The sequence below is a fragment of the Hemitrygon akajei genome, chromosome 16 (genome assembly GCF_048418815.1).
Source record: "Hemitrygon akajei chromosome 16, sHemAka1.3, whole genome shotgun sequence".
Classification (NCBI taxonomy): Eukaryota; Metazoa; Chordata; class Chondrichthyes; order Myliobatiformes; family Dasyatidae; genus Hemitrygon; species Hemitrygon akajei.
This window is the reverse complement of record NC_133139.1, coordinates 30,573,401-30,585,763: the sequence shown is the minus strand read 5'-3', so window position 1 is coordinate 30,585,763 and position 12,363 is coordinate 30,573,401. Positions and strand designations below refer to the sequence as shown.

The following is a 12,363-nucleotide window of genomic DNA, read 5'->3' as shown; positions in this document are numbered from 1 at the left end:
TTAACCAGCACTTTGCACATCACAATCTTTTTATAGCTCTTTAAAGCAGTGTTAGAGAGACATGGCACGTCACTTTAACAACGGCGTAGGTGAATTTCTAACCCCTCGTCGCTCACAGAGTCAAAGGGAAAGATGATGGCCATGGCTTGGGGCAGCTCTGAAAGGGGATCGACTTTTAGCTAAGGTCAAATTTCAGATTCCAGTGATAAGATTAAATAACAGGTGCTTGTTTACAGATGGGGACAGGGACAGCATCTGTCTGCCACTGTATCTACTTACCTGTCATACATTCTTCAGCATTTGCAATGGACTGTACCTTGCTTGGCTATCAGGGGCTGTTGCTTTGTTTGGGAAAAGTCGTGTTGTATATCCAGATTTCTCAAAAAAAAACAGGATTGTGTCAGCAGATTCTTGAAGTGCTTCAGGGGTGGGGCAACTGAGAAATTTCCCTATAAAAGGGAACTTCACTGGTGAGTTCTCACTAAGCGAGAAGGAAAAAGTCGAGGATTCAAACAGTAACGTAAGTGAAACATTTGGTGTATTACTGCTGTGGGAGGAATGGAAAGTTTCTAGAAAATAACTGGTAATGTGCAGTGATTTGAAAAGAAATTGTTCAATTGATCTGTTTCACTTTGTGCATCTGTGAAATACTCTGCAAGTTGCGGTTTCTGCACATGCTGAACTGTGACCGTACTGTCTGATCTGGTGAGGGTGGTATCTCTACTCTGAGAGTGTGCAATTATCTCGGCTCCTGTGAGTGTGGGATTGACCATTTCCACACTGAGTGTGATACAGTCCATCCCCTCTGAGTGTGATACAGTCCATCCCCTCTGTGTGTGATACAGTCCATCCCCCTCTGAGTGTAACACACTGTTAACAATGAGTGTGATACAATCCATTCCCTCTGAGTGTGATACAGTCAATCCCAAAAGTGACACACTGTTCACAATGAGTGTGACATAGTCTGTTCCCTGTGAGTATGACACACACTCCCTATTTTGATGCTGTTACCTGTGTGACAGATAATTTCTTGTGAACTTGACTCCCAGCTCCACTCAGTTAGTGAGAGACTCGCTGATCATGAGACACGATATTCTAATTCCCCTGTTGCTTCCAATTCGGATCTCTGTTTGAAGCAATCTCCCAGCTCTGCCTATCGGGAACACAAAGCTCCTGACAATGGAGCAGGCACCGGGCTAAACTCAGTACACAGGCTGCACCCTCTCTCACCTTTGAACATTCATTTTCAATTTTTTCTCAACTGAGGAAAGAGCGATTAGTCTCATTTCCTGACTGGCAATAATGTTTGCATTGACTGCTGGTAGCTATGGAGCCAAACAGTATTGACACAGGCCTTTAGTCCACTGACTCCATGCCAACTACAGAACACCCATCTACACTTTATTCTCTCTCTGTACTCTTCTTTGTTCTAATTCCGATCATGGTCTACTAACCTGCCATCCTGCGTGTGTTTGGAATGTGGGAGGAAAGAGACGGTTTTGGAGGAAACTCATTCAGTCCCAGATGCAAAGTAAGTCAGAGGCCCAGAGCAAACTCTAGTCACTGGAGATCTAATACAGCACCTCTGCTGGTTGCCCCAATGCGGTGTCAGGGAACAGAACAAAACAACATACAGAAAGGTCACAGGATCTTAAACAATGACAGTGGCAGAGACAAATTACTCCTCACGCTAAAGAAGGGTCCGAGTTACAGGGAGAGGTTGGTCTTGTTGGATCTTTACACCCTGGAGCTTGGGAGAATGAGGGGTGACCTCATAGAAATTTATAAAATCATAAGAGTTAAGGATATGGTGGACAGCCATAGACTTTTCCTTTGGGTTGGGGAGTCCAAAATTAGACACAAATGAGAGGAGAGCGATTTAAAACAGACCTGGGGGATAACTTCTTTACAGAGAGGATGGTGAGTACTTGGAACAAGTTGCCAGAGAATGGTGGCTGAGGTGAGTTAGACTGCACCTTTTAAGAAGCATTTAGGGGATGTGAGGGGATGTGTTTGGGACAAACATAAACAACTGGGGCTGGCAGGGAGGATCCTGTGGTCAGCATAGACCATTCGGGCCGAAGGGCCTGTTTCTGTGCTGTATCACACTAAGAGTTTAGCATTGATCCAAGCCAGCTGTAAAGGGGCACCGGGACTTTTCCTCAGGCTCCAGGGTGCAGGTCACAGCAGTGAACTGGAGAGAAATCTTAGTAAGTTGATGCAGAGTGTATGACAGTGAGGCCTGCATGCTGCAGAAGTGAGATGTGGCTTTTCCCCATCTACAGACCGATCACCGTGAGCTCACATATCGAGGAAAGATGAGGTTCCTGCTCCTCACCCTCGTCCTGATGGCAGCCTGCTTCTATTACAGCACAGCCCAAGGTGAGTGAGCACATGAACGCTGGCATTATTCAATGACTAATTTCCTGTTCAATAGAAAATCAAGGGGTCAGTTTTTACGACGGGAACCATTAAGCCTACCCGCAAGGCTGAGGTTTTCCATCTGGGCAAGTTCACTGAGGATAATCTTTGGAAGTCTGGCACTAAAGGAGTAGGTCTTTGCTGCTCCTGGGCACACTGAGTTGGCAGAAGACCTCCAAGAACAGTCCTTGACAAAGGTGATTTCAGGGTTTAAGATGGCCTTTAGAACAGGACAACAAAGAGCTGACTGAAACAAAAGTATCTCTTCAAGTACAACCTAACTGAAACAGAAAAGATCACACGTCTGATCAGGAGGAAAATGGATAGATAGATAGATAGACACTTTATTGATCCCAAAGGCAATTACAGTGCCACAGTAGCATTACAAGTGCACAGATATACAAATATTATAAGAGAAGTAAGAAAGAATAAAAAATAAGTTATGTGGAACAGTCTATCAGGAGGGGTAATCACTTCCCCGGATATAGGTTGACTCATTATAGAGCCTGATGGCCGAGGGTAAGAGTGACCTCATATTGCACTCTTTGGAGCAGCGCAGTTGTCTTAGTCTATTACTAAAAGTGCTCCTTGTTCAGCCAAGGTGGCATGCAGAGGGTGAGAAACATCGTCCAGAATTGCCAGGATTTTCCGTAGGGTCCTTTGTTCTACGACAGCCTCCAGTGTGTCCAGTTTGACTCCTGTGACAGGGCCAGCCTTTCTAATCAGTTTATTGAGCCTGTTGGCATCACCTGTGTGACGCCTTTGCCCCAGCATACCACCTGTAGAAGATTGTACTGGCGGCTGCAGCCAGGTAGAAGGTATGAAAGAGAGGCCTGCGTTCTCCAAAGGACCTCAATCTCCTCAGGAAGCAGAGGCGACTCGGGCCCTTCTTGTACACAGCCTCTGTGTTGGAGATCCACTCAAGTCTGTCATCCAGGTGCACCCCCAGGTACTTGTAGGTCCTCACCAGCAATAGTAACAGGGAGCAGTGCAGGCTTGGTCTTCCTAAAGTCCATCATCTTCTCCTTTGTCTTACTGATGTGGATGAAATATGGAGCTGTGGACAGAAGGTGGAAGCATATTAAACACGTCCACGTCAGCGACACCCTGCTGTATTACTGACGTAAAGAGAGATCGGCGGTTCATTCTGATAAATGATGCTCTCGTTAACCTGATTATGGTTTTTGTCTCTCGAAACAGCAAACTCGTTTGAAGACTGCTGTTTGAAATACACTAAAGTAAAAAGCCCCAGGAGGGTTCAGAAGCTCATCGTTAGTCACCGGGTACAGAGAACAGGCGGAGGTTGCAACTTAGCTGCAGTGATGTAAGTAGATGAGTTATTATGATAATGAACCTGCCCTACAAGCTCCCAGTGGAACTGTTCCCACTGTCTTTACACTCCGACTGGGACAGTGCCCACACCATGCAGTGACACCAAGACGTGAACGCTTTCACCTGCATCGTACCCACTAAAGGTTAAAAATTAGCTCTATTTGCCACGCGTGCGTTGAAACGTAGAGTGAAATGTGTCGCTGGAATGAACGACAGTCCGAGGATTGTGCCGGCGGCAGCCCCGAGTGTTGCCGCGTTTCCTGAGCCGACTTATTGCCCAGACGCACTAACCCTAACCCTAACGATACATTATTGGAATCTGAGAGGAAACCAGACCGCCCAGAGGACAGGCATCAGCGGGAATTGAACCTGTGTCGCTGACTCTTTTAAAGTGATTGCGCTGTTTCCCATTCCCGCACTCTTACAGCAATATGGTTCCGCACTCTCCTTGAGTGTACAGAGCGTATGGAATGTACTCATTCAGAGGAGGATTGTGCACACTTACACAAGTCTATTTCCCTTCTTCTTACACACATACACCTTTATAGTTCACACTGCCTTTTCATCCTCTCCGGGGTCCTGCTCACAGCCTACACATCTACTCCAAGTTTGTGCCCATTTCTTGCACAAGTATAATCCCCGCAGCTAACCTGCTTGCACTGGGATGGAGCCAATTTATATTAGGAGATTTGTTGCTGGAGGCAAATTTATACCAGGACAGTGCTTATTGCCAATGTGTGTAGTCCGAGGTGTATCCACTCCCTGCAGACTGCCCCACTTGCTGGCATACTAGCAGCTTATGCCTGGCGCCAGTACAGTTACACCAGCATAGTGCCCACTATTTGCACACTTACAGGAGTGCGTGATAGTCCTGCACTCCTTGCAGACTTACACTATGATAGTGATCCCTGCTCACATACTTATGGCAGGCTAGCTTTTACTCCTGCACTCTTGAACTAGGATTGTGTCCACTTGCCACCAGTTATATACCGGGAGAGTGCGCTCTGCGGGCACGTTTATACCAGCGAAGTATCCTTTCCCTGTACACTTACACCAAGGTAGCTCCATACACGTTGCAGACCAACGCTGGGTCAATGTCCCGTATCCTGCAGAGCAGCACAGCTAAAACGTCTGCTCTCTCACAGACCCAGCAACCCGACTTAAATCCCGACTTCCGGTGCTGTCCGTGTGGAGTTTGCACCTTCTCCCTGCGACCGAAAGATGTGTTGAGGTTGCCCTCTGTAAATGGCCCTGAATGTATGGTGAACGGTAGAATCTGAGAGCAGGCAGTGGGAATAGGGCTAGAGTGCGTAAATATGGGGCTGAATGGTCGGTGTGGACTCGGCCGTGTGCAGAGCTTGTTCCTGCGCTGTTTCTATAACTCTCTGCGGTTCCATAATTGGCTTCGTGATAGAACCTGTCTGTCTGTCAGTTCTGTGTTCCAGTCTGCTGCTGCCTGGTCCTGACTCTAGGCTTCTCCATTTCTGCAGCCTCAAGCTGAGGAACGTGAGCATTTGTGTGAACCCCAAAGAGAAGTGGGTCAGAAACTACATCAATTTAACTGAAAAGAGACCAGTTAAGAGAAGGTGCAAGCATCATACCGAATACTGCAAATACTGGCGCAAGGTAAGTAGAGAAGTACTTGGACTTGTGTTAAACCAACTCGCCGATTATTTGAATTTGGAATTGGATTTATTTAAATCTTACATCCGTCCCACAACGTGAGGGAGTAAAATTCTTTGCATAATGACTCCGTTGTAATGTACAGACATGTGAATTTAAAAGTCTAAAATTTAAAATGCCCTTTATACATTGGGGAGACCCGGCGCAGACTGGGAGACCGTTTCGCCGAACACCGGCACTCGGTCCTCCAGCAGTGGCGGGATCTCCCTGTGGCTACACACTTCAATTCCACAGACCACTCCCGCTCCGATATGTCTGTCCATGGCCTCCTCTGCCGTCAAGATGAGGCCACACGCAGGTCAATGGAGCAATTCCTTATCTCCCGCCTAGGTAGCCTCCTACCTGCCGTCATGAACATCCAACTCACAGACCTCTGTTCATACCCCTGCCCCCCCTTACCCCCATCCCTATCTATTATTTTAGTCTGGTTCTCTTTCTCTCTCTTTTATCCCCCCTCACTATAATCTCCCCCCAGCCCTACCTTTCTTTCTTTTATTTCCCATAACTCTCCACCTTCCCCCTAGCCCATTTCCCTCCAGCCGATCACTTCCCAGCTCTCTACTTCATCCCTCCCCCTACTTCTTATCCCCTCTCGACCATCCCATGTTACTTCACTCCTGATGAAGGGTTTCGGCCGGAATCGTCGTCACTACCTCCTCCCATAGATGCTGTCTGGCCTGCTGAGTTCTGCCAGCATTTTGTGTTTTTATTTATTTCCAGCATCTGCAGATTCACTCGTGTTGAATTTAAAAGTCTAATGGTTTGTAGAAAGAAGCTGTCCCGTAGCCTGTTGGTCCTGACTTCAATGCTGCGGTACTGTTTGCCAGACGGCAGCAGCTGAAACAGTTTATGGTTGGGGTGACTGGTGTCCCCGATGATCTTCCAGCCCTTCTTTACGCACCTGCTGCTGTGAATGTCCTCAGTGGAGGGAAGTTCACACCCACAGGTGCGCTGGGCTGTCCGTACCACTCTCTGCAGTGCCCAACAATCAAGGTTGGTGCAATTCCCGTACCAGGCGGTGACACAGCCAGTTAGGATGCTCTCAATGGTGCCCCTGTAGAAGGTCTTGCCTTCTTTTAGTCCAAGCCTTGTTTTACTCTCTGTACCCCGAGTAGTTTCGTCCAACTCTCTCAGGGCCTAATTCTGTAACTGTTTTAAATGGAGTCCAGGGGGTGCCATGTGGATTGGCTGTCGGCCTGTAGACTCAGAACACGTTGCCTTAGACAGAGTAAATTCCAGGAATCCAATAGAGTGGATAACCAGAAAAAAGATCCATGGAGCTGCGGATGACTATTCAGATAATAATGACTGTGGGAATAGAATCAGTGTAGAGCCTGGATGGTTTTGTCGAGTGTCAGGAAGCCCAGCTAGTGCAGAGTATGTGGTCGGCCTGAGGTTCTTCATCTATGCCACCCAGTGCATATCTAAGACATCCAACAGCCGCGGCATACTGCAAATGGGAGAGTTGAGAGAGTGGGGGGATGGATGTCGTCCTAAACACACGTCTACGTCTCTGGAGTAGAAGCAGCTTCCCCCCTCCAGACCCCTTGGCAGTTTGCTGATAACCTGACGAACCACTTGGACTTCCTTCTTGTGGACAGCGTGAGCCTAGAAAGTCCAAACCGCATCCTTCAATGACCCTCAGAGCTAATATCAGGAAGGTGGGAAAACCATGGTGCTTGGGTCTGCCCTGTACAGGGGCTCCTTACAACCCCTGGTCTGGTGAGGAATGGGAACCACCTGCTTTACACCTGTGTTGTGAAATCTGCAGGGTAAGTGTGCCTTTCTGCCTATCTAGGGGCCAAAAGGTAGACTTTGTTCCACCTGGTGAATGTTCCTGATCCTCTTGCTGTCACAGCAGGACGCTGTAAGACACAAGAGAATGGAGATTTTGGAATCTGGAGAAGTGAGCAATCTGCTAACAGCGGCAAGGAATGTGTACTGCTCCCGATTTCCAGCATCTCCAGAATCTCTTGTGTCTGTGATGAACAATAGACTGAGGAGAGGTTGGGGCAGTGGATTTTCTGCCCTCGTATCTCATTAACATGATAACCGAATCTTCTCATTAACTCGAGCAACACACACATGCAGTGCTGGAGGAACTCAGCGGGCCAGGCAGCATCTATGGAGAAGTGTACAGTCGACGTTTTGGGCTGAGACCCTTCATCGGGACTGGAGAAAATGACGAGGAGTCGCAGTAAGGTGGTAGGGGAGTGGGAGGGATCCTGCTGTTGATGGTGGAAGTTATGGAGAACTGTGTGGACACGGAGGCTGGAAGTGGTGGTAGGTGAGCGGGACCCCACCACCAAGTACAAATTTCAAAGGATGCCTTCACTTTCTGCTTTCCGCAGGGATCGCTCCCTATGCGACTCACTTGCCCTTTTGTCCTTCCCCACTGATCTCCCTCCTAACCCCTAAACCTTCTCCCTCACTACCATTCAGGCCTCAAACAGTCCTTCCAAGTGAGGTGACACTTCACCTGTGAGTCTGTTGGGGTCATCTACTGTCTCCAGTGCTCCCAGTGAGGCCTCTTGTATATTGGTGAGACCTGACGTAGAGTGGGAAACTGCTTCGCCGAGCACCTACAAAAGCTGGATCTCCCAGTGGCTATTTTAATTCTACTTCCAATTCCCATTCCAACATATCCACCCATGGCCTCCTCTATTGTCGCGATGAGGCTGCAATTGGGTTGGAGGCTCCTCCCCCTTTTCTTTCTTCCTTGGCCTTCTGAACTCTCCCATAAGATTCTTCTTTCTCCAGCCCTGTATCTCTTTCACCAATCAACCTCCCAGCTCTTTATTTCACCCCTCCCCCCCCCCCCAGCCCGGTTTCACCTATCACCTCCCATCCCCCACCACCTTACTCTGACTCCTCATCTTTCTTCCAGTCCTGATGAAGGGTCTCGGCCCAAAACATCGACTGTTTAGTCTTTTCCATAGGTGCTGTCTGACCCGCTGAGTTCCTCCAGCATTTTGTGCGTGTTGCTCTGGATTTCCGGCATCTGCAGAATATCTTGCTTCTCATTAACTCTCTCCATTTAGCTCCCTGAATGTGAATCGATAATCCATTACAATTAAATGGAATGGAATCTGTGTCCTTGCTGTGTTTAAGTCTAGCCTGACCTGGCCTTCAGTGTGTGGTGACCCAAACATTCAAATCCTTGCCCCGCTTAGGGATTTGTTGTAGGTGCAATCTAGTTTCTTATTCCTGATTGCTAGCAGAAAGATTTTGATAGGTTTGTCGTTGTCACATGCATCAAGACACAGAGAGGAGTTTTGTGTAACATGCAGACAAATCATACCTTCCATAATTACATCAAAGTAGTTAAAAAATCAGAATGGAGAATATAGTCAAGAGGACATCTGCATATGCTAGATGCATGTGTTGCAGTAACAGAGAAGTTCAGTGAAATAAACAAATAAAATTCAATGTAAAGTGAAAACCATCAGCCACTTCAAATGATTGAATTCAGCTTGTCTCTGGAAATGTTGACGTTCCTTTCTCCCAGCGCGCAATGATGGTATTACAATGCTGACTCATTGTTTAAATTCAATGAGTTAAATTCAACTCGCTGTTTATCTTTCAGGAGTAGCAGGGAGGATGAAAGCTGGCCCATGACTCTCTCTGATGGAGACCTTTCCTTCCCAGCAACACACCCTGGAATAAAAAAAATCCAAAAGCACATCCGTGCGGAGAGCAGTCAACGTTTAGCCAAACCCAAACATAACCAGGAGATGCCTGACAGGAGACGGCAATGGAAGAGAGGCAATGTCACTATCAGACATACCATTGTCAGTGAATTACTCATACACCTTGATCATCACTGTTTAATCAGCAAAGCTATCATTATAGCAAACTGCAGACAGTTTTATTGCCACTTCTGGGGTATATGTTGTTATTTTGTGTATAGCCTTTTCTTTCTTTAATGACTGGTTTATCTTTTTTATAATTTACTCCATTTAAGTTACCACTTCAATACTTTTGGTTTGAAGGAAAACAGTGGCATACCTGTGGGATATTGGAAGAGGAGCAAGCCAATCAGTTGCTCAGACGTCTGCAGGTTTCAATGGGCTACGGTGTGGGCCTTGGCCCAGCCCTATCTACAGGTTGCAAGTCTTGTCCTGAACATTTGGTGCAGATTGTTTGGTTGATTGATTTTAATAACTCAATATTGTTTAGTACAAAGTAGGCCTGATTAAGTGCACTCTGTGGATTGTTTCAATCATTCAATAAATATTCATTGATCCAACCAAGCTCTCTCCAGTGCTTCATTTCGTCACTGATCATTCCAGCCTAGACTGCGGATGAATGTTGACAATCCAAGGAAATTGCAAATCAAAAATGATCCACCTGTACAAAAATCAGGGAGCTTCCATATTCTTGTCAACTAGACCTAGGGTGATGGGATAGTATCATTGGACAGAAATGGGCCCTTCTGTCCATCTGGTTCGTGCAGACTGAGATGCCTGTCTGTGCTAATCTCATTTTCTCAATTTAGATCCGTGCTCCTCTACTCCATTTCTATCCAAACATCTGTCCAAATGTCTTTTAAATATTGTAATTGAATCTGCCTTTACCACTTCATCTTGCAGCTCCATCCACATAACCACCATTCTTTGTATAAAAGACACCCTCCAGCCCTTTCAGAATATAGTAGGTTTCAGTGAGTTACCAACCACTGAGGTCAGGCTAACAGATCTATAATTCCCTGCTTTTTCTCTCCCTCCCTTTTTAAATAGCAGTGTAATATTTGTGATATTCCACATCTCCGGGAGCCTCCTTGACACCAATGGTTCTTGAAAGATCACTATCTCCGCAATCTCTTTGTCTGCCTCTTTCTGAACACTGGGGTACAGTCCATGTACTTTATCTATGTTCAAACCTTTTAGCTTCCCTGCACTCTTTTAAAAATGAGCATTACATTCACCTCTGCCTCCAACTCTTGAATTTCTGGTATGTTACTGGTGTCTTCTGCTGAGAAGGCTGACACAAAGCAGTTATTCAGTTCCTCCACCACTTTTTGTTCCACATTACTAATTCTCCAGCATCATCCTCCTGTGATCCTATGTCCATTATTTCCTATCTCTTACCCTTTATACATCTAAAGAAATCTTTTGCCATTATCTTTTATATTATTGTTTAGTTAACTCTTGTATTTCTTGCTGGAATTCAGAAGGATGAGGGGCGGATCTTTTGAATGTTGGAAGGCCTAGACAGAGTAGGTGTGGAAAGGATGCTTCCCATGGTTGGGAAGCCTAGGACAAGAGGGCTCAGCCTCAGGATAGAGGGGTGTCCATTTAAAACAGAGGTGTGGAGAAATTTCTTTAGCCGGGTAGTTGTGGAGGCCAGGTCATTGGGTGTGGTTAAGGCAGAGTGGTTAATTGGAAATGGCATCAAAGGTTATGTGGAGAAGGCTGGGGAGTGGGACTGAGGTGGGAAAGAAGGATCAGCAGAGCAGACTCGATGGGCCAAATGGCCTAAATTTACTCCTATGTCTTATGGTCTTATTTCATTGTTTGCCCCATTGTTACTTTTAGATGTCCTCTTTTGTCTTTTAAAGGCTTCCCAAACCTCTAACTGCACACAAATTTTCACCACACTCTGTGGCTTCTCCTCTGCTTTTAATCTGCCCTGATTTCCCTTGTCAGCCGGGGATGCCACATCCTTTAGTGTGCTCCTTCTTCCTTGGTATGAAATTCTGGTGTGTCCACCAAGTTACTCCCAGATTCTCCTGCCATTGCTGCTCCACCCTCTTCCCTGATGGGTCCCCTTCCAATCAACTCTGGCCAGCTCTTCCTTCATACCTTTGTAGTTACCTTTACTAAAATCTGTTATTGTTACATCTGATTTCAGCTTCTCCCTCTTAAACTGCACGGTGAATGCGACCATATTATAGAACACAGAACACAGAAAATCTACAGCACATTACAGGCCCTTCCGCCCACAATGGTGTGCCAACCATGTAACCTACTCTAGAAGCTGCCTAGAATTCCCCTACCACATAGCCCTCTATTTTTCTAAGCTCCATGTACCTATCTAAGAGTCTCTTAAAAGACCTCTTTGTATATTCTACTCACTGCCTCCTAAGGGCCTCTTCACCTTAAGTTCCTTAATCAAGTCCATTTACCTGCACAACACTTACCCTTGATGCTAAATTACATTACCGCTATCATGCAACCACTCCGTCAACGTCTTACCCAACTGCAGCTAAAAGGAGACCTACATGGAGAAAAAGGTGTGTGCCTTGTGAGAATTTAAACTGACAACCATTGTGAGTATGCAAGGGCGTGCAATTGGGAAAGCTAACAGATATTGCAACTGTAAACATAATGATTTTATTCTGGAGCCAATGCAGGAGAGGGAATGTAGGTACCAATAAATGAAGCAATTGAAAGAGTTATAAAGGATTTTGCTCCATGACTTTGTAGGAAGTACTAATCTTGGAAAACCTGACTTATATAGAGACGAGATTGACGTCTACCATTCTGTGAAGAGTCTGCTCAATGGATAATGGGAAAGATCCAGACACAAGTGCAGGGAAACACATCGAACTGAATGGATAGGATTTATTATTTGAATTCTGAAGAAGGCTGCACAAACTGCATAGGATCAGGGCTATCGATGCTGTCACTTCAGAATTTCACTGGGAGCTGTAGCACAATGAATCTCCTCTTGTTTGGAGTTAGTAACATGACTTTAAGTCCTACCATGAAAATTTGAGGACTTGAATGTAGTTAAAACATTCAAGTTGTAAGAAGAGTCAGAATCAGGTTTAATATCTCTGGCATTTGTTCTAAAATGTGTCCTTCTGTGGCAGCTGTACATTGCAATACATAATAATAAAAATACCTACAAATTACAATGAGAAATATATATACAAATTAATTAAGTCAGCAGTGCAAAAAGAGAGGGGAAATTTACTGAGGT

At 45.9% G+C, this 12,363-nt stretch overlaps 1 protein-coding gene across 2 annotated transcripts; it reads left to right on the top strand.

Moving 5' to 3' along the window:
- Nucleotides 1–465: 465 nt before the first annotated feature.
- On the top strand, nucleotides 466–9,685 carry LOC140740359 (C-C motif chemokine 5-like). Of its 2 annotated transcripts, none has more exons than XM_073069504.1 (5): nucleotides 466–520; nucleotides 2,286–2,382; nucleotides 3,622–3,745; nucleotides 5,244–5,379; nucleotides 9,023–9,685. In XM_073069504.1, exons 2-5 carry the CDS (start codon nucleotides 2,319–2,321, stop codon nucleotides 9,026–9,028), a joined length of 330 nt encoding a protein of 109 aa, XP_072925605.1. In that variant the 5' UTR covers nucleotides 466–520; nucleotides 2,286–2,318; the 3' UTR covers nucleotides 9,029–9,685. The 2 variants fall into 2 exon arrangements, with proteins under 2 accessions (XP_072925605.1, XP_072925607.1); XM_073069506.1 differs by lacking the exon at nucleotides 466–520 and adding an exon at nucleotides 1,463–1,531.
- The last annotated feature ends 2,678 nt before the right edge of the window (nucleotides 9,686–12,363 follow it).